The sequence below is a fragment of the Taudactylus pleione genome, unplaced genomic scaffold, assembly GCF_031769625.1.
Source record: "Taudactylus pleione unplaced genomic scaffold, aTauple2 ptg000397bl, whole genome shotgun sequence".
Classification (NCBI taxonomy): domain Eukaryota; kingdom Metazoa; phylum Chordata; class Amphibia; order Anura; family Myobatrachidae; genus Taudactylus; species Taudactylus pleione.
This window is the reverse complement of record NW_028284799.1, coordinates 7721949-7749530: the sequence shown is the minus strand read 5'-3', so window position 1 is coordinate 7749530 and position 27582 is coordinate 7721949. Positions and strand designations below refer to the sequence as shown.

Sequence of the window (27582 nt, the reverse complement as noted above, 5' to 3'; positions counted from 1 at the left end):
TCCACTTAACCACGGACATGTGGACAAGTGGAACAGGGCAGACTAAGGACTATATGACTGTGACAGCCCACTGGGTAGATGTATCACCTTACGCAGCAACAGCAGCAGCGTCACCAGTAGCAGCATCTCAGAAACGCCAGCTCGTTACAAGGCAGGCTACGCTGTGTATCACCGGTTTCAGTAAGAGGCACACCGCCGACAACCTCTTAGAGAAACTGAGGGAAATCATCGCCCAGTGGCTTACCCCACTTAGACTCTCCTGGGGATTTGTGATATCTGACAACGCCACCAATATTGTGCGGGCATTACATCTGGGCAAATTCCAGCACGTCCCATGTTTTGCTCACACAATAAACTTGGTGGTGCAGAATTTTCTGAAAAGCGACAGGGGCGTGCAGGAGACGCTTTGGGTGGCCCGAAAAATTTCTGGCCACTTTCGCCATTCAGCGACTGCGTGCCGAAGACTGGAGCGCCAGCAAACACTCTTGAACCTGCCCCGCCATCACCTGAAGCAAGAGGTTGTGACGCGGTGGAACTCAACCCTCTATATGCTTCAGAGGATGGAGGAGCAGCAAAAGGCCATACAAGCCTATACATCCACCTATGACATAGGCAAAGGAGGGGGTATGCACCTGACTCAAGCGCAGTGGAGAATGATTTCCGTGTTGTGCAAGGTTCTTCAGCCCTTCGAACTTGCCACACGTGAAGTCAGTTCAGACACTGCCAGCTTGAGTCAGGTCATTCCCCTCATCAGGCTTTTGCAGAAGCAGCTGGAGAAAGTGAAGGAGGAGCTAAGACGGAGCGATTCCGCTCGGCATGTGGGACTTGTGGATGAAGCCCTTCATTCGCTTTGCCAGGATTCCAGGGTGGTCAATCTGTTGAAATCAGACCACTACATTTTGGCCACCGTGCTCGATCCTAGGTTTAAAGCCTATGTGGTGTCTCTCTTTCCGGCCGACACAAGCCTGCAGAGGTGCAAAGACCTGCTGGTGAACACACTGTCAGCTGAAGCGGAACGTGACACGTCAACGGCTCCTTCTTCATTTTCTCCCGCAACTGGGGCTGCCAGGAAAAAACTTAGGTATCCTAAGCAACCCGCTGGCGGTGATGCAGGGCAGGCAGGACCAAGTTTGGACATCTGGTCCGGACTGAAGGACCTGGCAACAATTTCTGACATGTCTACTGTCACTGCATATGATACTGTCACCATTGACAGAATGGTGGAGGATTACATCGGTGACAGCATCCAAGTAGGCATGTCAGACAGTCCATACCTGTACTGGCAGGAAAAAGAGGCAATTTGGAGGCCCCTGTACAAACTGGCTCTATTTTACCTGAGTTGCCCCCCCTCCAGTGTGTACTCCGAAAGAGTGTTTAGTGCAGCCGGGAACCTTGTCAGCGAAAGGCGTAGGAGGTTGCTTCCACAGAATGTGGAGAAGATGATGTTCATCAAAATGAATTATCAGCTCTTCCAGGGAGACCAGCCTCCAGAAGGTACAGAGGGACCTGTGGTGGTGGATTCAAGTGGGGACGAGTTAATACTTTGTGAGGATGAGGATGTACACACTGAAGAGGGTGAGGAATCGGTGGATGAGGAGGATGAGGATGACATCTTGCCTCCGTAGAGCCAGTTTGTGCAGGGACACATTAATTGCCAGCTTGTTTTGTGGGGGCCCAAACGAACCAATCATTTCAGCCACAGTTGTGTGGCAGACCCTGGCGCTGAAATGATTGATTTGTTAAAGTGTGCATGTCCTGTTTATACAACATAAGGGTGGGTGGGAGGGCCCAAGGACAATTCCATCTTGCACCTCTTTTTTTCTTTGCATTATGTACAGTTTGGGGCCTAGTTTTTCTAACTGCCATCCTGCCTGCCACTGCAGTGTCACTCCTAGATGGGTCACGTGTTTGTGCCGCCCACTCGTGTCGCTTAGCATAGTCATCCAGCTACCTCGGTGCAACCTTTTGGACATAAAAACACTATTGTGAGGTGTGAGGTGTTCAGAATAGACTGGAAATGAGTGGAAATTAAGGTTATTGAGGTTAATAATAGCATAGGAGCAGAAAAACCTACAAATTCTGTGATTTTAGCTGTTTTTATGCTTTTTTTCAAAAAAATACAGATCCAAAACACAAAACCCAGAACCCAAAACACGGAAGGGTGGTTTTGGCAAAACCAATCCAGATCCAAAACACGAAGAAAGATCCAGATCCAAAACCAAAACACAAAACACGAAAAGTGGCCGGTGCACACCCCTAATAGTAATACAAAACAATGCAGGACAAGGACATGGTTTATACACATAGCTTAGCTGCACAACGCAAGCAGCAGGGCCTCAGCAAGCAAATGTTGGGTGCCAATTGGGGAGTTAGGAGTAAATTATACTATAAGTAGCGATAGGAGAAGCACGTGAGGGACGTGGGCCCTGCTCGTGAGAGCTTACATTCTAGAGACAGGGGAGACACAGATGGGGTAGATAGTGAGGAAGGAGCATGGAGCAGTGGGTTAGGATATGTGCTGCAGAATGTGTGTTTTTAAGATGACCCGATGTTATGGCAAAATTAAGTCCTTCAATCATCTATCTATGGCAGAAAATAGATTTTACAGAGAGATCATGGAATGGTGGTGTGCAGCTTAGGATATGGTCAGGGACTCTTGTAAGTTTACTGCAGTGGTTACTTTGTTTAAAATAATGGGGGAGAGGGACAGCATTTTAATAATTCAGACATTACAAGGTTTTAAGCAGCATTGCTGCAGGGATCAGGACATGCAAGCGCTGTGATTTGGGGTAGAGGGTACCAGTACAGAATGTTATAAATACAAAGACCTATGGAAGATCATGATGCGAGACATACTGTACAAATTCTGAGGAGGGGTAGTACGTGACAAATACACTACATAGGTATAAGAAAGATGATGCTTCAGAAACTATAACTATTTTACCCTAGGGTACTCGGAACCCTTAATCAGGCCCTGTATGTCCATATCTATGGCAGAACCTATTTTCTCTAAACTCGTTTGAATATGATTGGCAGTATAACATTCATACACATAGTAAATGTGCTCACATCAGTATGTATCTTTATTGTCAGGTTTGCTTACAAAGATGAGTATGAGAAATTCAAGCTGTACCTCACCATGATCCTTATGGTCTTGTCATTTATATGTCGCTTTATTCTGAATTCCAGGTGAGTATATAACGCATATATGCAAAATGGCAATATAAACAAATCTTCACCCCCTTTGTAATTTTTCCTTCTTTTTTTTTATTTTCATATCATGGATTCTGTAATTCTTTCTGCTGATGAGCACAAATTCTTATTCTATAAAGTTAAATAAAAATATTTCTCTTGATGTCTTAATTATTCACCCGTTTGCAGACACACTTAAAGAAAAAAACCTAGTGCAATTATTTGACTTCAGAGGTCACATGATAGGTGAATTTATGGTTAGTGCATTTCCTAATTGGCATAATTTTGAAGAATTTGAGAAGGAAGGGTATGAAAACACCATCTCTTTGATATTGATGGCAATTGATGACTATGAGGTAGATGTATCACCAGGCGATATGGGGGAGGACTGGTATCGGCGCACTTCATGTGTGCTGATACTGCTTCTCCCCCTTGTAATAATGTGGGTTTGGGTGGTAAATGACAGGGGCACTATGCGCCCTTGTAATTTTCGGCGCTGCTATTTACAAGACAGCGCTCCAATATGCTGGGTAATTTATGAATGGTCAGTGGCACTGACCGTTTTGACAGCTGTAGCTATTGATTCGACAGCTGCAGCTGTCATTGCCATAACACCACAGCAGAGACAGCACTGTCTCTGGCTGCCCGGGCTCCAGGCTAGGGATAGCCATCGACATTCAATGATTCAAAATCATCAATGGTTTAAGGCCTATTTCTAATACTTCAATGGTTTTCTGCCATCAATGGACGAGTGGGAGCCGATATTCTTTGTTTCTCGACAGGGCAGAGCTTAGCACTGCCCCACAGTGCCGACCAAGCCCCACCCCTGTTTTTGATTGGCCCACGGCCTGCCGTTTCCCACCGCATCGGTGGCCATTGAGAGGTGCAAACCATCAATGGTTCACTATAGATGGTTTGTGTACCATCAATGGTAACCACAGATGGACTCATCGATGGTAACCATCAATGGGCACCCCTCCAATGACCATCCCTACTCCGGGCTGCACATGAAATCTCACGATGCTTGCGAAATCTTGCACATGTCCAGTGGAGCTGGCCGGGTGGTGAGACACAGTGCATCAGCACTAGGCTGATGTGCTGTGGGCTCTGTAAGGGATCGCCAGAGGATGGAGTTTTCACTCCGGCAGATGTGTTTAACAACTCATCTCGTCGGTACTTCTTCCTGCTTCGCCCCTTTACCAAGAAAGAGTGCCGCTATAGTACATCTACCACTATATTTGAAAAACGGAATTCTGTGGCGCATCTCTAATAAGTGCAGGGTGTGCTATACACACAGCCACCTGGGCCCAGGGGGGCCCACTCCACACACTCTGCACCCATTCAATATACTTGCCTTATGCGGCGACTGCTGCTTACCCGGAGATAGAGTCATAACTGGGAAAATAACAGGAGGAAGGGGGCAGCGATCAGACACTGCACACGGCCCCCTGCATTCTTAAGATGCAGATGCCAGGATTCCTAGATGAGACTATACTGAATGAGTCATTTTCTGTTATACACTAAAAGTAAACAAATAAAATGAAAACGTGATGTATCAATTCTGCAAACTCAGTCTTTGTCTACAGAAGGGCTACTGCAATGATCTCCCTTAATATACAGTGGGCCAAATGTAATAGGGTGAGAGATTAGCAGTAACCTCTCACATTGGCTGAGTGTTATCTTCAAAATGGGAAAACATCTGGATGAGAGTTTAAATCGTGAGAGTTTTTTGAGTCTGAAAACATACAAGTTTTCATGTTCTCGGACTCTATTACATTGGTCGAGTTTAAAAAGTGTCAGAGGTTACTGCTAAGCTCTCACATTTCCTAAACTCTCACCCTATTACATTTGGCCCAGTATGTCCATTCCACATATCTAGTCACTGACCAAGAGCAAGGAATTTAGGATGTTGCTGAATCAGTTGAGTATATATTACATTTATCTTCCAGGGTGGCCGATGCTGTGTTCAACTTCTTACTGGTCTGGTATTACTGCACTCTAACAATCCGTGAAAGCATTTTAATTAACAATGGCTCCAGGTATGAAAACATTTTCATTATTGTGCAAATGATTGCATTTTCTGTAAAAACATATAATAAAAATTCAGGATACTGTATCTGCATTATCTTCCCTAGATACTAAGGTGTGTCTATATAGTATCTCTCAGATTTAGACATAGCCTACTCTACTATCTCTAAATAAGTGTTTAACTTGACCACACTGGCAAATGTCATTATTGCTAAAACATGATAGAGCCACTTGAATTTAGTCACGAAAGGTACATGTTTGCTAGTCAAAAGGCATCTTCTAAATATAAAAAAATGGTCATTTTGGTACACACGACAGTAAAGTAAGGCGTTCTTTCACCCAGGGAAAAGACTCGGACATGTTTCTCTCACAGATGTCCCTCCATGTCTCTCTCATTGACCCCTACCTCCATGTCTCTCTCCTTGGATCACTCTGATTATTTGTATGCCTTACTTTGCTGTGATCATGCCTTTATGCCACTAAATCATCTACCACCTCCCCCTACCGCCCCCATCAAGCCATACTCTCCTTCAAATGCTGACACCCAGAATCAGTGATCCCCATTCACCCCCCGCATCACCGTTACCTTGACATCCCCTTCCCCAACCAACCCTGCCCTAACACATACACACCCTGACACCTTGATCTCTACCACCCCCATACCCTTTATATCGCCCGCACCACCAATTCCAACACCCCCACCCACATCCCAAACGGACTCCCCCCGACACAACAGACAGCGGCCCTCACACTTATACACCTAGTCACGACCTCATCCGAGCCACCCCCGTCCCCCTCACCTCATCGCCCAGCACATTAAGCACCCATTACACCCCACTGCCACACACATTTAAGACACACCCCGCCCCCCGCTTCTCTATGTTGCTATGGCTCCTGTCTGACACACATCACCGATCCGTAACATGAACACACACCTGCCCCCTACCCCCCCTCACGCTACATTTTATCCCAGCCCCCACACACATTCCTGCCTCTATAGTGACCACACCACCCCAAGACGGCACCCCTTCCCCCCCCTCTCCACAACAAGACCATTTACACACTACTGCACCAAACACATTCCACACACTAAGAACTTATTAGTCAACACACCAACCTTACTCCTCCTCGCCACACGTTGACACACACTTCCCCGTGTCAGTCGATTTAACCACTTGGCCACACCACATATATACTTACACAACCCTGGCATTCCACACATCATACAGGTTAGCGATACTAACCACTACTCCCACCCTCCCACTACACGCGGCCATCATCTAGACACCATTATACACATAACAGGAATGTCCACTACAGCACTGCCAGCTTGACACATGCCACACGCACCAGTCTTATTCCATCTCCCCCTGCCCGATCACCTAGCCACCATCCCCGGAGAGATGCCCATCCACACCTCCCCGGACCCCTGCGGTCACCCGAGCCACCAACCATCACCCTCATAATCACCCTCCCACACACACACGTTTGGCCGCCTGCACCACGGGACTAAACTACCACGACAATGCTGTTTCACATCCCCACCTCCACAATAATTGCCTTACACACCCCGGTGCCCTTGACCCCCACCCTACTCGCCACATGCCCCTGCCCGCTCATTAAATCCTCCACACAGCACAAAACACTCCGCATACCTCCTCCGCCCAACGCACGCCAGAGCCAGCTGTCACCTTAACCCATGTAAACATACGGAAACCCTACACAGCACAAGATTGGCTGCCAGAACCACGTGACCACCTCCAACCAACCGCACCCGTTCTCGATCCCCATAGCAGCTGCATAATGCATTAAAGCACACCAGCCCCAGCATACACACCCACACCAGCAGAGCACACGATTGGCTGCCGACACCACATGACCGCCGCTGACCATTCACAGCCGGTCACAATCCCCATAGCAGCCACATATGCACCCAGACACGAGCTCCAGCTAACACAACCACAGCTGCACAGTAAACCATTGGCTGCCCAAACCACGTGACGTTATCACCCAACCACAGGCTTAGCCTCGCACAATCACCCACGACCTATCATATACATGGGCCACACCCACTCTTAGCCCTGATTGGTCATCTCCACCACCTGACAAACACAGAACCCGGAAGTTCCACATTTAAACCTCACACATGCATAGCCACACTTCTTACCTCCTTGAAGAAGGCAGAGCCCCTGCCGAAACGCGTTGGAGACCCCCTACATTCTGACACCACAGCCAGCTTACACCAGAGCTCTTCATTCCTGCGGAGAATTCGGTCGAGCCTTGCTGCTTCCAGAACCCTCTCTACCCACCACCCGCAGGGCCGCGCTGGGCATCACACCTAGCAAAGCCCTTCGCACCCCTCTTGATCACCACTCCACCTGCTAGACCCAGGCGACCACGCACCGCCCCCTGGGAGCAACCAACACCAGCTCCACTCACAGCTGTTCGTCCAGCAGCAATCCCTAAGCGATCCACACCAGCAGGCACCCACCAGGCAGCGGGAACAGAACGCCAGCAACGCGGTGCACCAAGCCCCACAGTGCACCAGCAAGCCACTACCACACACAGAGCTTCCTCCAACCGCTGACACCGCAACAGCCATCCAACACCGCATCTGCAAAAGGAAACTAACACCAGCTACCAGCAGCCCAAGCCTTTTTCACCAACAAATCCTACCGGTAGGTAAGTGACTCCGAGACCTATACCCCTGCGTGGGACGCCGCCAGGGTGTACATCCACAACCGCCAGACCCGCTGCCAACCCACCACTCCCCTCCCCCCGAGACATCCTAAGACTGTTGACCAAAGGTCCAGCAGGGGTAACGTGCCGGTCTATTGAACTGCACGGAAAGGAGCCCCCTAAAAGGGTCCACTCACCTCCCCAGTCTCCACCCACACACACCCCCAAGTGGATCGCTCACCCCACCTGGGTGCCTGGGACCAAATAGGATTAGTACTGTTTTTTTTCCAATAAACCCTTTGGCCCCCATTTCTGCCTCTGTCTTCATTTCCTCACCCACCACCTCCAGTCCATTAGACCCCCTTCCCTCCCTACACCCCATCACTCCACAAACAACATCGAACACAAAAGACCACAACACACTATTACTCCAGCATTACACCCATAGGGCGAGCGCACCCTCCGCACCCTCTACCCCATTATATCGTTACACAGGACCCGGTACTCCTGCTTTTAGGAAGGTGCAGCACCCCGACACAAACAATACATCTCACATCCCATCTGCCCATACAGCAGAGCGCAGTTCCAACCCATCATTTGCAGATGCCTTTATTTCTACTTCAGGGTCCATAGGGTATCCACAGGATACCTTGGGGTATAGGTGTGACGTCAGTCGCTCGGCACCATAGAGTTAAGCTTTTCAGCCTCCCAGGATGCACTAGGGTCCCCCTCCTATACCCCGCCCCCGAGCCAAGGCACCTCAGTTTAGTTTGGTGCCCGGCCGGCGTCGGGTGCACCTGTCGGAGTGGGGGCTAGAAGAGCCCCTGAAGCTTTCTTCAGTGCAGCTGTGGCTGCACATCTGGATGTACAGCATGGACAGTCAGTCCTGACGTCCATGCTGTCTTCCCTGCACCCCCGCCGGTACCAGAACGCCGGTACCGATCCGGGGATGCTGGTGAGCATCTGGGGTCACAGCTAGCGGTGACCCCAGATGTTCCGGACCATGGCCGGATCCAAGGGGGACAAAGGTAAGCAGCGGGGTCCCGCGGTGGGTCCCCGCTGGTCACATGGTCCTAAGTCCCCAGGCAGGGGGCTCCCTGGGGACTGGCTGCAGCATGGAGCCAGGCGACCAACCTACGCTTTCCACTACCCCCTGGGACAGCGGACCGCAGCAGCGCGGTAGCGCTGCGGCGTCCCAGGGGTTAAATGCATGCCAGGGGAGCGCGCCTTCCCTGTCTCACAGCCGGCGCCTCCCCCGCTGCACACAGCCCTCTCTGCATGCTGCCGACTGGTCCTGTGGCAGCGCTCCTCCCCCAGGCCAGCCTCCTCTCTGCTCCTCGGCGGCCATCTTCTCCAGAACGCATGGTGAACGCTGCTGGAAGCGCTGGACGGAAGCATCGTGGTCTGGGTCCCCCCGCATACCTCTCCTCCGCTGTGGTCAGGTCTGTGTATGCAGCGCTGTGTCCTACCAGGCCCTGTGTCTGCGTAGTTGAGTGATCAGCGCTGTTAGTGCAGGAATTGATTTTCTTTGCATTGTATGTGACTGTGCTAGCGCTGCTGCCTGTAACTTTTCTCTAAACTGTCAGCTTTATTACTGTCCCTGTTCTTTCTGCTAAGCCCTTGCGGTGCGGTGCTGCAGGGTGGTCTCTCGCCTATTTAAGTTATAATTGGTGAGAGAGGTCACATACGTGGTGCCATCATGTCCGAAAGTGATTTTCCTCTCCGGCTACAGTGTACTACGTGTAAAGTACTGTTAGCGGAGGGGGAGGGTAGCGCGGAGGGCCTTTGCCGGCAGTGTTTGTCCATGGCGCGGCCTCTTACGGTTACAGCACCGGTACAGGAGCCGCCCTGGGCTTGTTTCACTCAGGCGCTTACAGCCTTAGTGGGCCAGTTATCTCCGCAGCCCGCGTTTACACCGATGGGTTTATCCCAGCAGTCAGTGGTGTCGTCACCCATGCAGGGTTTCCCACGACAATTGGTGGTGCCCCACAGTCTCTCTATTTCCCCGCTCCCGGTTTCTCAGGAGCCAGCGTGGGTTAACTCCCTGACGAGTTCTGTACAGCACTTGTCGGATGGCGTCTCTGTCGGCTCCTTATGAGGATGACGAGGGGACGTCTGATGATGGGGAGATTCTGGATCCTTACGATCAGGAACCTCTCCATACTAAGGACGCTGATGCTAAGTCCAAAGTATATATTCCTGGACTTATTCGGGCGGTCCGCACAGCCTTGGTGATTGAGGACGAAGTTCCCCCAGCGGCTAAATCTAAGTATGCCTTTTTCAAAGATGTGAAGGGCGATGCCACAGTCTTTCCTCTTTCGGGTCAGTTGGTGGACCATTTAGAGGAGGCGTGGAAACAGCCTGGCAAAAGATACCAGCCGCAGAGACGCCTGGCGGTGGCTTATCCGTTCGCGGATAATTATTTTGCAAAGTGGGAATCCCCTCCACAGGTGGATTCTCACGTGACCCGTCTTGTCCGTAGTGCCACATTGCCGATGCCATCCATGTCCTCCCTTAAGGATGCTACGGACCGCAAGGTGGAAATCTGCCTGAAGTCCGCTTATTCCCTTGCGGGGGGGGGCAGCACGGCCGGCTATGGCCATTTGCTGGGTTGCCAGAGCGATGGAGCGCTGGGCGGATTCATTAGAGGCTTCTTTTGATTCCGACTGTCCGGCCGAACAGGCGGAGTTGATTGGCAATCTCCGTGATTCGGCCACCTACATCAACGAGGCAGCCCTAGACATTAGTACTCTGGTGTCTAGGATTTCTTCAGCAGCGGTAGCTGCTCGTCGCACCTTGTGGCTGCGATCCTGGAAGGCGGACGCAGATTCCAAAAAGGGTCTGGAGGCGTTGCCGTTTACCGGAGAAGTTCTCTTCGGTCCGGATCTGGATAAGATTGTGGCCACGCTGGCGGCAGCCAAATCGGCTTGTCTCCCGTCGGCCGCTGCTCCTTCTGGTTCTGGACCATCGTCCTTTCGGTCATCTAGGGCCCAGGGCAGGCCCAAACCACAGTCGTTTCCTCGACAGGCTGGTCCTAAGAAATCGGCTAAGCCCCGGAAGCAGGCATGGAGTACCAGACGTCCGGCCCCCAAGCCAGATGACAAGCCTGCGGCCTGACGGTCCGGGCCTCCCTTTGGGGGATCCCAGGGTGGGAGGCCGCCTGCTACAGTTCGCCCAGTGTTGGTCGACCACTACGACAGACACTTGGGTTCTGGAGGTGGTTTCCCACGGATACGCCCTCTCCTTCCAGCACAGACCCCCGGCTCGATTCTTCACCACGGGTCTGCCATCAGACCGGAACAAGGCTACGGAGCTGCGGAAGGTATTGCACACTATGCTCCAGGCTGGAGTTATAGTGCCTGTTCCATTCTCCCAGAGGGGCCAGGGTTTCTATTCAAATCTATTTTTGGTACAGAAACCCAATGGGTCATATCGTCCTATTCTCAACCTCAAAGCACTCAACAAGTCTTTGCGGGTCCCGAAGTTTCGGATGGAGACCCTACGGTCCATCATTCTGGCGCTGGAACCTGGGGACTACATGGTGTCATTGGACATACAGGACGCTTACCTGCATGTCCCTATTCTTTTGCGCCATCAACAGTTCCTCAGGTTTGCAATCCGCAGCGACCACTTCCAGTTTCGGGCGTTACCTTTTGGCCTGGCGACAGCACCACGTGTTTTCACCAAGGTGATGGCGGTCATGGCGGCTTCTCTGCGGCTGCAGGGAGTCCGCATGTTGCCGTACTTGGACGACCTGTTATTGGTGGCAGGATCTCCAGAGCTCCTGTTACGCCACTTGGACCTGACCATTGCACTGCTGCAACGGCACGGCTGGTTAATCAACTGGCAGAAGTCCACTCTAATCCCGTCTCGGAGGATTCTGCATCTTGGAGCCTTATTGGACTCGGGACAGCAAAGGATCTTCGTGACGGAGGACAAGATCTCTGCTTTACAGTCAAGGGTGCGCAGTTGTCTGCACAGCCGCCGGGTGTCCTTACACTCGGCGATGAGGTTACTGGGCTCCATGGTGTCGGTGTTCGACATGGTGGAATACGCCCAGTTTCACTCCAGACCTCTGCAGCACCTGATCCTGTCCAAGTGGAACGGGCTGCCTCAGTCTCTGAAGTCCCAGACGATTGTGCTCACCCCGGAGGTTCGCCTATCCCTTGCGTGGTGGTTACAGACGTCCCACCTCAACAAGGGACGTCCGTTCTGGGTTCCAAATTGGGTCCTGTTGACAACGGACGCCAGTCTTCGGGGCTGGGGAGCAGTTTCGGGTCCACACTTGTTCCAGGGCAGGTGGACGCCGACAGAAGCGGAGCTTCCAATAAATATCTTGGAACTCCGTGCGGTCTTCAATGCTCTCCAGCAGGCACAGCGGTTTCTCCAGGGTCGCCCGGTGCAGGTCCAGTCGGACAACGCTACCACCGTGGCCTACATAAACAGGCAAGGAGGAACTCGCAGTCGGGCGGCTCTCGTAGAGGTCTCTCGGATCCTGGTTTGGGCGGAGCGCAATCTTCCGGCCATATCAGCGGTCTTCATCCCGGGAGTGCTAAATTGGGAGGCGGACTTTCTAAGTCGCCAGGACGTTCATCCGGGGGAATGGTCCCTGCACCCGGACGTTTTTCAACTACTGGTGGACAGGTGGGGTCTTCCAGAAATCGACCTCATGGTGTCCCGGCACAACAACAAGTTGCCGGTGTACGGGTCTCGCACAAGAGACGAAGGGGCGTCTCTGGTGGATGCTCTGTCCGTCCGGTGGACGTTCCGGTTCGCATACCTGTTCCCTCCGGTCTCCCTTCTTCCACGGGTAATCCGGAAATTCAAACAGGAAGGAGGGACGCTCCTGTTGATAGCTCCCGCGTGGCCCAGACGGCACTGGTTCTCAGACCTTCAGGGTCTGTCCGTGGACAGTCCTCTGCGGTTGCCGCTACGACCGGACCTTCTGTCTCAGGGTCCTTGCCTTCACCCGGATCTGACTCGGCTGTCTTTGACGGCGTGGCTGTTGAGACGGCCATGCTGAGGTCCCGGGGGTTTTCCAGCTCTGTGGTGCGTACCATGTTACGAGCTCGGAAACCGTCTTCCGAGAGGATATACCATCGCGTGTGGCATACGTTTTTCCAGTGGTGTCGACCGAGAGGTTATGCACCGCGGGAGTTTCGTCTGTCTCGGATTCTCGCCTTCCTGGTACAGGTTTCGGCCCTATCTGTCTGGTTTCACCGTAGGATTGCTACAATCCCGGATGTGCGCACTTTATGCAAGGTGTTCTCCGCATTCAGCCGCCCTTTGTTCCACCTGTGGCGCCTTGGGATTAGGCTGTGGTCCTGAGGGCTCTCCAAGGACCGCCGTTTGAACCACTGGGCTCAGTGGATCTTAAATGGCTAACAGCTAAGACTGTTTTCCTTCTGGCCATTGCTTCGGCCAGACGTGTTTCTGAGTTAGGGGCTCTTTCTTGTAGACCCCCTTTCTTGGTTTTTCATGGGAACAGGGCAGTGCTCCGCACTCGGCCCGAGTTTCTTCCCAAAGTTGTTTCCCAGTTTCATGTTAACGAGGAAATAGTTGTTCCGGCCTTTAACTCACCGGGTCTTTCCGTGGGTGAGGCCTCTTTGGATGTTGTGCGGGCCTTAAGGACTTATGTTGACCGCAGTTCTTAGTTTAGGAAGTCGGACGCTTTGTTTGTCCTCTATGGCTTCCGTAAAAAGGGTTGGCCTGCTTCAAAGCAAACTTTGGCAGCCTGGATCCGTATGGCTATTTCTGAAGCTTATCTTCATGAAGGCCTACCGGTCCCTCCTTCTCTGAAGGCTCATTCCACTAGGTCTGTGGGTCCTTCGTGGGCAGCTCGACGTGGTGCCTCGGCAGTTCAGATCTACAAGGCTGCTACGTGGTCCTCTGTCCATACCTTCGTGAGGTATTACAGGTTTGACACCTTCGCCTCTCAGGATGCTTCCTTCGGGCGGCGGATTCTCCTTTCTGCACAGGAGCGTCCCCACCCTTAAAGGATACTGCTTTGGGACATCCCCAAGGTATCCTGTGGATACCCTATGGACCCTGAAGTAGAAAATATGAGATATGGTAAGAACTTACCCTTGTTATCTCTATTTCTACGAAGTCCATAGGGTTCCACAGGACTCCCGCCCTGTCGCACCTGTGCTGCAGATGGGCTTTGCTCTGGTCACAGGTTTTCCGTCTCCCTCTGGTGAGAATGTGATTCTTGTATGTGTCCAGATCTTTTTTCTCTCTCTTCCTTCTCCTCCTCCGGCCTATGGCTTGATAACTAACTGAGGTGCCTTGGCTCGGGGGCAGGGTATAGGAGGGGGACCCTAGTGCATCCTGGGAGGCTGAAAAGCTTAACTCTATGGTGCCCAGCAACTGACGTCACACCTATACCCCAAGGTATCCTGTGGAACCCTATGGACTTCGTAGAAATAGAGATAACAAGGGTAAGTTCTTACCATATCTCATATTATTTGGCTAAGTAGGGAAACATTTTGTGATTTTATTTATTTTTTTTACGTGTCTTCCAAAAATGTAAATGATAAAAACTTGATATAAATAAATAAAATATATATAATCCTGTGTAGCCAGCACTCCAATGCTTATAAAATATATATATTTAGTACCAGTCAAAAGTTTGATGGCATGGCACTGCAGAAAAAATGGGATGGCATGGCGCTGCAGAATGCTGTGGTAGCCATGCTGGTTAAGTGTGTCTTGAATTTTGAATAAATCACCAACAGTGTCACCAGCAAAGCACCCCCACACCATCACACCTCCTCCTCCATGCTTCACAGTGGGAACCACACATGCAGAAACCATCCGCTCACCTTCTCTGCCTCTCACAAAGATATGGCGGCTGAAACCAAAAATCTCAAATTTGGACTCATCAGACCAAAGTACAAATTTCCACTGGTCTAATGTCCATTCCTTGTGTTTCTTGGCCCAAACAATTCTCTTCTTCTTGTTGTTCATCCTCAGTAGTGGCTTCTTCGCAGCAATACGACCATGAAGGCCTGATTCCCACAGTCTCCTCTGAACAGTTGATGTTGAGATTTGTCTGCTACTTGAACTCTGTGAAGACTTTATGTGGTCTCTAATATGAGGTGCTGTTAAGTAGCGGTTTCTGAGGCTGGTAACTCTAATGCACTTATCCTCTGCAGCAGAGGTAACTCTTGGTCTTCCTTTCCTTGGGCGGTCCTCATGAGAGCCAGTTTCATCATAACATTTGATGGTTTTTGCAACTGCACTTGAGGATACATTCAAAGTTCTTGAAATTTTCTGTATCGACAGACCTTCATGTCTTAAAGTAATGATGGACTGTTGTTTCTCTTTACTGAGTGTGGATTGGTGCCATAATATTGATTACAACAGTAGTCAAATAGTGTTGTCCACTGTGTACTAACCCTACCTCTGCACAACACAACTGATGGTCTCAAACACATTAAGAAGGCAAGTAATTCCACAGATTGACTCTTCACAAAGCACACCTGTTAAATCAAAATCATTCCAGGAGACTACCTCATGAAGCTGATTGAGAGAATGCCAAGAGTGTGCAAAGCTGTCATCAAAGCAAAAGGGGGCTACTTTGCGGAATCTAAAATATAAAGCATATTTTGATTTGTTTAACACTTCTTTGTTTACAACATAATTCCATATGTGTTCTTTCATAGTTTTGTTGATGTCTTCAGTATTATATAATTTAAACAAACAAAAACCATTGAATGAGAAAGTGTGTCCAGGATAGAGGCCCTCATCATTCTGTTAGTTGGCAGGTGGTTGAGCTTTAAGTTCAAAACATTGCAACAACTCTGTGTTGTTTTGCAGAATTAAAGGCTGGTGGGTCCTGAATCATTATGTGTCCACCTTCCTCTCTGGTGTCATGCTGACTTGGTGAGTTCCAACACAAAACTGCTACAATTCCAAAGGGCTGTATTAAATAGTCTTATGAATTTGATAAGACCAGCAAGCTTCATCCATAAAGCACTCATCTCTCCCACCTACTTGTATTTTTGTATGTAAAGTCTATTATGCACTCTAGTAAGTGTTCATCCAGTAAGAGATAGAAAGTAGCTGCTATGACCTTGCAATCATTAAGTCAAAGGTTTGTTCAGATCCAATGTCACCTTTCATTTTACTGCATCCTCAAACCATGGGTTAGTAAAAGTAGCAAAAATAAATTACAGTACAGTTGAATCTTAAATATGTACCCACACTGTTCTAATGTGTACCGATGTGTTCCATTACTTTTCTGTCTTACGTTACAAATTCCGTTTAATGCAGAATTGGACATTTTCCAGAATCACTGTTACCCAGGTCACCCGTTCACACCTCCCCATAACCCGTGTTGTTACCGTGTCCAACCCTGCTCGATACCTTGGTTGGATTGGTGGGGAACTCGACCCAGGTTATTTTTCTCTGACTGTTTCACACCAAGCCGCGACCCAGGTCGACCCAGCAATAACCCGGGTTATTTCGGCGGTGTGAAAGGGGTATGAGACATTTCACCAAAAATGCACTGATCACATACAGCAAACACATCAAAGCATATGTCTATGGGTGACTAACTTCCCTGGCTCCATAACAGGCCTGCCAAATCTGTCCACAACTAACATTATGTAACTTGCATACCACTGGATATTTTCAGCAATGATATCCACTCTGAAAGAAGTGAAGTCAAATTAGGGAATAGTGTTAGCTTTGTTCTTCAACAGAATAGTAAAGTTAAAGAACTACAATATATGCCAAATATTTATATACAGATATGTCCTCCTACTCCTGTTTTGCACCATATGGCACAATTTAGACGTTCTGCCATGGACAGCGATTCCTGTGCCTGAGCATTTTTTCCTGAATTTTATTAATGATATATACTGTACTAGTAATTAGGATTACTAATTTTTTTTTTCGTGCAAAGGACTTGTTATAAATTAGCAGATGAAGTATAACGGTACTTGACGCAATGCACTCCTATAGGACTTCTGTATTTTGCCCTTTTTACCCATATTGTGTACTTTTTCCTTAATTTTGTGTCCTCAATCGGTACTAGTGTAACCTACTAACTATTTCCGTTTAGTATTTCTGTCACAAATGAATTGGTATAAAGTAGTAAATTAGAAAGCATATTTTAGAAACATAAGTCCATTGCATGGACTAAGGGCCCAATTCAGAGCCGCTCGCAAGCGGCCCGATGTTCATGAACTGCGCATGCGCACGTCCCGCTGAGCGACTGAAGTTCAGTCGCTACTGGGCTCGCAACAAGACAGGGCGGCTGTCGATGGTGATTGACAGCTCGCCCTGTTTTGTGGGCGGGTGGGGGGGGTGGCTGCACAAACGCAGGCGTTCCCTTAGGAACGCCTGGCGTTTGTAGGGCGGACTAACTGACATCACTACAGATGGCAATAGTGGACTTCCTGCTCTTAGAGCAGCTAGACCCTGCCCCAGAGCGGCCGGAGAAAAAAAATATGCCCACATTCCCTGCGAGCGGCCGCCAGCAGCGAGCGGCTCTGAATCAGGGCCTAAGTCACAAAGTCACCTGCTGCAGGTGGAGACGTTTAAACTTTTTAAAGTACAGAGTGTATAAGTTTGATCTGGTAAGCCGGCTCAGCAGTAGTGTCAGTAGCGTGTCACACACCAGAAGCTGCGCTGAAGTTTGGTTCGGTGAGCCAGGTGTGCGGCAGAGTCAGTGGCGGTGTACACTCTGGGAGCCGGAGTGAAGGAAGACCAGTGGCTTCAGCCTTACGGAAGTCCCAGGGAAGTAGTAATCTTTGACCTGGTGAACACCATTGTCACAACCCGAGGAAGGCTCCGGGATAACCTCTATTTGCAGGCTGGTGAGATCTACCGCATTGAACAGACTTCCTAGAAGGTCCGGGGAGCTCCAACTAAAATTCTTTTTTTCTGACCAATGCACAAACTGGCTACCATGAAATCTATGAACTTTTTATGAGGAAAAATTATTTTTAATAAAAGGAGTATTTTTTATCATATATCTCTGACTAAAGTGACTGTTTTTTGTCCATAAGTGGATTAAAAAATCTGAAATTGACTTTTTTTCTTCCGTTGCACATTTTTGAAGACATATATGAGCATAAATGTCTCTACGGGATGTTTTCTGCAATATGGACATTTATGTTAATAGAAAAATAGGAACCTAAACAGGAAAGGTAGTGCCGCTACTTTCTTTTTATTGCTTGGTGTTTTAGTATTGTATGACAGAAAAAGTTGAACTGTCCTATGTAAAGATAAGTGGCTGCAACTGGAGAAGCGCTTTTTGTTTAGGATCTCACATTGTGTTTATTGAACATAAAATGGTTCTGCGAGTGTACCTTCCGTTTTTTTGTATGCTCTGGTGCCAAAGTTGCACAACTATAGGCAATGCCGAGTCATACACAACTCAGTCACATCTCCACTTGTGGCAAAAGAGGCAGTTTAGATTTAGTGAAGACTTACCAACTAAAATTGTGGGCTGTGCAGAGTTATGCAGACAATGCAATATATGAGCGAGTTGAATATCTGGATTTAGGGCCTGATTCAGAGATGGTGGGTAATGCAGCTGCGGTCTCAGTCGCTCTCGCAGTAGCGGTTGCGGGAATATGCAAATGCTAATCTCAGTGCGATTAATTGTACGAACAGTGAGGCGTCCACTTACATGCTGCATGGTTTTTGCATTTGCGATAGACTTTGTAAACACACCAACATCAATGCAAGGGGACCTAGGTCTACTCTAGTTATCCAACTAAACATGGCCTCTGAATCATTGTATTTGCAGTTGGGAACACAGCAACATTCCCAGACACGCCTATGACACTCCGCTAACGCCCATGAAATGGCCCCTTTTTACATAATTTTTGGTCACCTCCCAGTCTCCACCCTAAAACACCCAGTGATTGCAAATCCCTTCTCAAGTGTTAGCGATTCCCGTTGCAATTGTGAATGGCATCTCTCATATTGGCTCACGTGTGTCTAGTAAGGGTTTTCAAGATTTTTCTTGCATGTGCAGTAGCAAAACATCGCTTAACTGCGTAAAATAATCACCACTGTGTCCTTCTCTGCATTAGGTAAGTTCCATGTAATGTGGGAGCAGTTATTGCTGACTTGCGTTCAACTATTCATCAGGCCCACAATTGATCTTTAATTCAGGATGCTTGGTATTCTAAACTGCACTTTTCTATTGTATTTGATGTGCAGAATTCTTAGAGCAGACATGGTATCAGCGCCCTGTGCCAGCCCCTTCCCCTGAGCGCATGCAAGGGCACAGAGGGGGCGGGGCCGCCAGCACCAGGAAGTGCAGCATTGCCCAGAGTGTCCTCAGGACGCTCCGAGTGGCCGCACATTGTAACCACCGGTGGGTAACAGTGCAAAATTACCCATGGTGTGATTAAATACTTCACATCATGAGCATATTATACATCTCAAGTTTCGCGCTCTTTGTACATGATATATATTATTTTATTTTCCGGTACTTGCTTCTAAGGTTAGAGAAGCTCAGCAGTTACCCATTTCTATATCTATACGTAGTTCCTAGCAGCACACTCCTAATCTAAGGTTAGCCCTCCTCACTTGGCGTGGATCACTTTCGTCGTTATCTACTTTTGCTTTAATGCCATACATGTGAATAGGATGCATGGAAATACTTAGATCTTGCGATAAAATGGTCCCTATAATGTGACTAGAATATACTGTTCTTTCCCTATAGGCAGCAGAGGTTGCAAAGCAATGCGGTGCATGTCATCAACTATATTTTATATATTTTTCCAGTATAAAGACTGTAGCAGATCTAATATGTGATGTATGTTTCAGGCCAGATGGATTAATGTACCAGATGTTCAGAAACCAGTTCCTTTCTTTCTCCATGTACCAAAGTATGTATAAAAGTATACATGAAATATTTATATATCGCCTAGAATATCTATCCACTTTCTTAACTGATATCCACATTTAAATTTTTCTTTATCTTCATTATATACAGGTTTTGTACAGTTTCTGCAGTACTATTACCAAAGTGGCTGTTTGTACAGATTGCGAGCTCTTGGGGAAAGACATAACATGGACTTGACTGTGGGTACGTAAAATAAAGCTTTGTTTAAATAAATTTTTTACAATGATTATTATTAATATAATCAATATCTTTAAAAAAAAAATGTTTATTTAAAAGATTTTTTCCTTTGTAGGACAGGACAGAAAATGGAAAAAAAAAACATACATGACCAGTAATACACACAAAACAAACAATACAGTCATAGAATATCACTGTACACAAAGTAAGGCAAATGCAGCAGTACCAACATTTATACAGAATTTTAGATTTAGCGTAAAGGGTGGTGGCTTATTAGCCAATGGGCACCTGGCGACTGTCCGAAACAGTGGATGTTGAACCATGAGTCTCAATGCCAAATGTGGATTCAGCCCAATTACTAAAAGTGCCGTCAGGGTTAGACAAAGTTTCCCCTGCCAGAGCATACAAATCCCTCATAGCCTACACTTGTGCAAACTAGTGTCAACCAAACATAAAAATGAGGACACGAAGGCGCCATCCAGGTCCTCAGTAAGGTACTGATTACAGATTATAGATAACAACTTCCAAACTCTATCACAACATATGCTAGATATCCCTAACCTAAGACATTGTGGAAAGTACATAACCAGGATGACATGAGACAAAAGCAGATGTAAGCCCAAAAGCGGAAAAAAAATGGGCGTGGTCACTTAAAAATGGGGCGTGTCAACATGACACACCCCTTTATTTTCACGCTGAACATTCCTATCCATATGCACCTTAACCCCAGTAGTACCCCTTATACAGTACCCCCAGTATGCAGTTGTGGTCCCTCTTATGCAGGCCCATAGTAGTGCCCCTTATACAGTATCCCCAGTAGTGGTCCCCCTTATACAGCCCCCAATTAGTTCCCCTTACTCAGTACCCCCAGTAGAGGCCCCCCCAAATGCAGTGCCCCACGTAGTGTTCCCCCTTATGCAGTGCCCCCAGTAGCAGTCCCCACAATGCAGTGCGCCCAGTAGCGGTATCCCCTTATGCAGTGCCCTTTATATGGTGCCCCCAGTAGTAGTCCCCCCCCCTCCCATGCAGTGCCCTTTATACAGTGCCCCCAGCAGTAGTCCCCCCCCCACCATGCAGTTTTCCCAGCAGTGGTCCCCTTATGCAGGCACCCTGTAGTGATCCCCCCTATCCAGTGCCCCCTGTAGTGGCCCTTCCTATTATTGCCCCCAGTAGTGGTCCCCCGAGTGCAGTGCCTCTTGTAGTAGGCCCCTTTTATAATGCCCCCAGTGGTAGTTCCCCCCCAAGTAGTACCCAGTAGAGTAGGTCCTCCCAATGGCGCCCCCAGTAGTAGCCACCCCTCCCCTAGTAGAGGTCCCCCCTGTAGTAACCACCCCTCCCCCAGTAGAGGTCCCCCCAGTAGTAGCCAGCCCCCTCCCCCGTTGTGGAGATAGGTTTAAAAAAAAAAAATATATATATATATATATATAATATAAAAATATACTTACCTGAATCTCTGGTCCTGCTCGCGACGCCGCTCCCGCCCGGGCTGGCGCGCTCAGCATTATGGGACAGACGTCATGACGTCAGTCCCATTACCCACTGCAGGAGCCGGACGGAAGTCCGGCTCTTGCAGTGGGTGCTGCAGCAGTCAATGAGAGTCTATCTGACTCTCATTGGCTGCTGTTTAACACACGCATCGCCGCCAGCGCTGGCGGTGATGAGTGTGTTATGCACAGCCTGAGCCCGCCTCCTGGCGCTATTGGGCAAGCGCTCAGGGGGAGTGAACGGGCTCAGGCGTGCAGCACAGGACCGGCGCTGGAAGCCTAGCGCCGGTCCTGTGTAAATGTGTAGCGCTGACCGCACTCTTTGCGGTCGGCGCTACACTGGCTAACTAGGGCGGGCGGGCCGGTACCGTGGCCGGCGGCGCCCCCCCCCCCGCGCGCCGGCGGTCCAACAGCGCCCAGGGCAAGCACCCCGCTCGCCCTGCCCTAGTTACGCCACTGACTGGCAGTGTAAGTGCAGGGAGAAGCCACCAGTGTCTAGATTAAAGATGGGCTCCGAATGTGAGAAGCAGAGCAGGCTGAGAAGGCAGCCAAGAAAGGATAAAGGGGAGAGTCATTCCCTCTGTAATGGCAGCCACAAAAGTATGCCAGCAGGAATTTCGGTCCAGCAGGAGTGGAAAAGTGAGGGTCTGACCTGACCTGAAGTTATAATTCCAAAATCAAAAAAGTGCACATAAGAGAGCAGAAAATTAGCATGAATCTAAAGCGCACACTTATCTTACTTCAGTTTCTTTTTCAGTTTTTACAAAGAGGAAAAATAAAAATGTTAAATTTAATTGTAGGTTTCTCTTAAGCTGCATACACACACAACGATTTTTTGAACGATTATCGTTAAACGATATCGTTTAACGATAATCGTTTGAAAAAATTGTTCACTTTCTGAGTCAAACGATGGACCATTATCGTTCATGCGCGTTCACATTTGTAGTTTGTAGTTCAGTCAGACTTGTCAATCAACGATTTTAAGTTAATATGCAAAAATCGTTTGTCGTTCAAAAAAATCGTTCAATACACTTTAAAAAATCCGACAGATTATCTGTCAGATTATCGATCATAAAATCGTTGGTAACAAAATCGTCGTGTGTATATGCAGCTTTAGTTATTCATTTGTTGGTACCTTTTTAATTCACTTTGCCTTGTACAGACCTGTCAGCAGATTTTAGAACTAAAATGTATTCTCGGAATCCAACTCCCTATGTCTTGACAAGTACACTTAAATTTGGCGGCATTCTGCCTATTAGTTAGAGCTACTGTACAGACAGCTCTGAATAGGGCAACTTTAATTATGGCCATGTTGTACTTACCTGTAAAACTTGGAAATCACCCTAAATCCGCCTTCTCCACCCCTGCTGGCCCGTTTAAAACCATTCCAGCTGACAGAATGAAATATTTTTCCTGGACTGCAAAATTAGGCACATTAATCCTAATCTGCATTTAGCAAGGAACCTAAAATCCACCCGACTCCTACCATTCAATGGTCTCATTTGTTTTCTTTACCAGTGCAGACATCTTCATCCTTGTAGTTATATCCTTGCTCTTACCCATAAAAATGGGTACATTTATACGTATGTACAGTAGGTGTTTGAAGTGACCTCACAATACAGCATTTTGCTGTATATATGACCTATCATGTGCTTTATAATAATCTGGCAGATAATGTATCTACTGCTGGAAAATAGCTATATCTAGATATGCATGTTATTGTGTATATGACAGAAGGTTCTCTTCTCAACAAATCAGGTTTCACACGTTTAGTTCACAGTCCGCTTCATTTTTCCCTTTAAACCTTGTAATGCTGATTGTGTTTTTGCAGAGGGATTTCAGTCCTGGATGTGGAGGGGATTGACATTTCTTTTACCATTCCTATTCTTTGGTCAGGTAAGTCAAGCAAATCGCTTTTTATTAATATGGCTTAAAACAGACTGAACTTGTAATGTAATCCATTCTGATCATTTAGAGGCAAGTTACTTGTACATCCATTATTGCAGATCACCTATAAATATTTTCATTCTGTTTTCACTGCACAATATTGGTTATATACAACAGCTGCATATTGGTGTTATTACCAGCACAACATATATGCGGCTTTGCTTTATTCATACACAGTTACTTTAACACAACAAATCTTGTCCCCGCAGTGAAGTCTGGTCATTTATTCTGGTATATTTGGAATAAGAAACACATTGGGGCTTATGTAATAGGGTGCGAGCTTGTGCCGCTGTGGGAATTCTAAAAGCAAAACCAGCTTGGTTTTGCTTTTTAAAACTATTGCCACTTTAAAAATACAGGAACACTCGTATGAATTCTTGCAGCGGCACAAGCTCGCACCCTATTACATAAGCCCCATTGTGTAAAAAACGAAAATGTCAACTAATGCATTTGTTTTATACACTACCCTATAGCTGTATTAGAGCCCTCGTCATATATGTAGTTTAGTAACCACCTATAACACTACATTGCAGTCTTATTACTGTGCTGCAGTAAGGTGAGGTTGGGGGGATTGGCAAGTAATGGTAGGTTTAAAATTGTTTAATCCATTACCCAGTTTTTCATATTTCAGTAAGTTTAGACCTTGGTGAAGGTTTAATGATCCAAAGTGTTAATATAAGGTATAAAGCAAATAAAAGCTATATATATATGTGAGCATTAATGCACTGAACTAGTAAGGCTAAGTACATGACTATTTTGGTCTGATAGATAAAATGCTTTGTGTTTCAGTTCTGGCAGCTCTATAATGCAATCACACTCTTCCAGCTGGTCAGGCATCCAGAGTGCAAGGAATGGCAGGTAACATACTTATATCATGCACATACAGGTGTGCTAAACTACCAGCCTTCTCTTGAGGTGGTCCAGAATCTGAACCATCAATAATTATGGGTTTTAGAAGATGTCTCATTTCAAACCCATATCATGTATTCCCAGGTTATAAGTTCTGTATTACATTATGACAGCTAAATGCCAAGTTTTTCTGCCTGAAACGTTCTAGTGTGACACATGGATTAACAGGACAAGGGGAAATGATTTCCTAGAACAGTTTTACATTCTTTTCATTCTAAAAGGAAGTATGAGGTGGATTTTATGGTTATAGAAAACTTTTCCACATGAATGCCCTGTTTTGTTCCCTCACAATTATGGTAGCCCAATAAGACACTAGACATAACTGGAGACCCTCCAACATGACCCATTCCATTAGGTACAGAATGCTCTGCTCCTGGACTTCCCTCTTAATTTATGATTGCAGTCACCTGTGTTGAAACTCCTCTCTCAGCAATTACCTAGTTCAACACAGGTGACTGCAATCATACAGTAGGTGGGAAGTCCAGGAGCAGAGCATTTTGTACCTAATGGAGCGGGTCATGTTGGAGGGTAGGTAACTGATGTGTTTATTTATTGTTGACATACTTTCTGCAGCACACCTTTTCTGTTAAATAAAGGAAATGGACTATAATCTTTGTGTCATGCTATGCTTTATCGTATGAGCATTCTGTCCTTTCTATCAGCTGTGTCAGAGACTATCCAGCAGCTGCTTTAGCTGTATGTGATGACTGATGAGTCTCCCGCTTTTTTTTTTTTTTTTTTCTTTTTACTTTTATTATCAATAATTTTTATTGAAGTTTCAAAAAAAGGGAGGGGGGGACCACATGGGAAATCATCAATACCATATAATCAAATAGAACAATAGACCAAAAATTGGAAAAGGTCCTAAAACAATATAGAACAAAACACAGATAAGATGCACACAGATTAGGGAGAATTGCTTTAGGTTAAGCAGAACTGAAGTGGTTCAGATACATTGGGTTTATGTAGTAACAAGGCACTTTCACCATCAGCAGCATATTCATGCCAAGCAAACCATAATGTGAGAGGAAGCTGAGTAAGAATAAGGTACAGAGGGCCTGATTCATTACCAATCGCAACTGTGAATACGCACTCAATCTGCCTATTGTTGTGTTCTGCGCATCGCGGTGTGCGTGCCCGAACCGACCACTGCGATCAGTGACTACGCAGAGTGGTTGACAGGAAGTGCCATTTGTGGGTGGTGACGGGGTGGGTGGCATAACGCAGGCGTGCCAGTGCGTTTGAATGCCGTTGCAGGGGCGTGCATAAATTAGCCACTGCGATGCCTTACACAGCCTGAGCACTCATAGCATGCGATGAAGTTAGCAGTTTTGAGTAGGGTCTGACCTTGTGCAATTGTGCGGGAGGCTGCGATGGTACTCAATTGTACCGATGGTTTCCCAGTCTTGCTAAACACTATTGATGTGTGTAAGGTAAAGTGGGCGTCCTTATGTGCTGTGACGGCATAGCAACCGCAGAGGATTAGCACACTATCGCAGTTGAACTGCGTGTGTAATCGCTATTGCATTCACAGTTGCGTTCCGTAATGAATCAAGCCCAGAGTTGAAAATGGTTTTGAACTTGCTAAAAAAACTTTAAATAAAGATATGTCCTAAGCCAGATGTCCGTTGAGGGAGGGCTTTGGGGGGGGGAGGTAGAAATGAAGGCGAGCAGATTCAGGGGCAGGAGCCAAGTCAAGCTGCAATACCTTATTTGCCAAAGAAAATACATCAGCCTAGAAGTGATGGGGAAGCGGGCAAGACCAAGACACATGAAAAATCTGTCCCACTTCTCCACAATTCCTCTAGCAGTACTTCGATTGCGAAGGCCACGTAGTATGCACCCGATAATCTACGTAACTGTTCTTTTCTTTTTTTTTTTTCTTTGTTTTACTGTCCCTTGCACAGATAATTTGCAATGTATTATCTTTTCTTCTTGCTTTAAGAAGAAGGAACACATATTCTTACAATTCTAACCTATATACTTGTGATCTGGATATTGAGCTATTCAATTTAATATAATCTAGGCTAGTCTGAGTTTTTCCTTTGCCATTCAGTATAAAGAAATGTATTGAAATAATGTTGCATCTCTATGCAATATAGTAAACCCTTCGTATTAGAAAGAAAGTTTTAAAGTTGCTGTTCAACTACAATGCAGAAGGCAAATTAATAGTATTGTTTCCAGATCACTTTTAGTAGTACCATAGATCAGGGTAAGTTATCTGAACACTGTATTTTAACTTAAATGTGAAAATATAATTTTAGTTGTATAAGTTCTCTTCTTGTTTTATGACCATGGTGTCACTGTTGTTTGCAGGTGATTATGTGCGGCCTTTCATTCCTCGTTCACTTTATGGGAAATTTCTTTACCACCCTCCGAGTCGTCCACCAGAAATTTCAGAAACAGAATGAGGAACAGAAGGACAAGTAAAGCAGCAGATGGCTCGGGCAGGCACCACACAGCCTACTCTATTCACATCCTCACCACACACTTACTATACATTGGGAAGTATTTATTATGACTATGAACCAGGGAGCCCTTTTTTCTGACAGAACTGTCTGTAAAGTTTTAGGTTGCAGAGAGAACAATATACAAGGTCAGGAATGACACACCATTGGTTTACGTTCTTTAAAAAAATTTACAATGGATAACCATTAATTAACTTTCTATTCCAAATCACAAAAACCATCATCACTGATGCCTCCATTAAATGTCAACTTTTAAGGCATGATCATATGAAACTGCAAAGGATTATGGTTAATAGCTATGACTTAAAAAAACAGAAAGCAAGGCCATGTACCCAGGAGACTACATAATGTAGTTTTTTTATATTGATGTAGAATCCATCCAGATTTTAAGCTCTGCAGCTCATAGCACATGGTTTGTGATCATTGTGTGTTCTCCCTGTCTTACCATTATCATTTACATCTGCCGTCCTTGTGGAAGATATCATGCCATGAATACACACTCCTTTTGTATAAACCTGACCAGCAATAAACTACTTTCAGAAATGACTTGTTTGCTTACTTATCGACTTAAATCTAATGTAATGTAGCCATGTGGTTGCTTATAAAAATAAATGAGTATGAGTCTAGAGAGGTGACCTATCTGTGGGATCCCAGAGTGGAAGTAATGGGGTTGTTGAACATAAGACCTAACAGGAGAAAGCACTAAAATATTTTCTTAAACTAATAGTCCCTGACCTCAAGTTGGCATGGACTGGGAAAAGGTCAGTCCTTAGTAGAGTGGTCAACATCCAGGGTTCAATTCCCTTATTTTATTATTATTATT

General features: G+C 46.9%; 1 protein-coding gene across 1 annotated transcript in view; it reads left to right on the top strand.

The window, feature by feature from the left end:
• The window catches only part of TMEM120A (transmembrane protein 120A), a 64407-nt gene extending 37102 nt beyond the window's left edge, over positions 1-27305 (top strand). The window contains exons 5-12 of the mRNA XM_088446393.1: positions 3094-3189; positions 5142-5231; positions 15721-15786; positions 19696-19757; positions 19865-19957; positions 23267-23331; positions 24172-24240; positions 26608-27305. Coding sequence (XP_088302519.1) covers positions 3094-3189; positions 5142-5231; positions 15721-15786; positions 19696-19757; positions 19865-19957; positions 23267-23331; positions 24172-24240; positions 26608-26721 — 655 coding nt within the window. The 3' untranslated portion in view covers positions 26722-27305. The remainder of the gene's footprint in view (positions 1-3093; positions 3190-5141; positions 5232-15720; positions 15787-19695; positions 19758-19864; positions 19958-23266; positions 23332-24171; positions 24241-26607) is intronic.
• Positions 27306-27582: the final 277 nt, after the last annotated feature.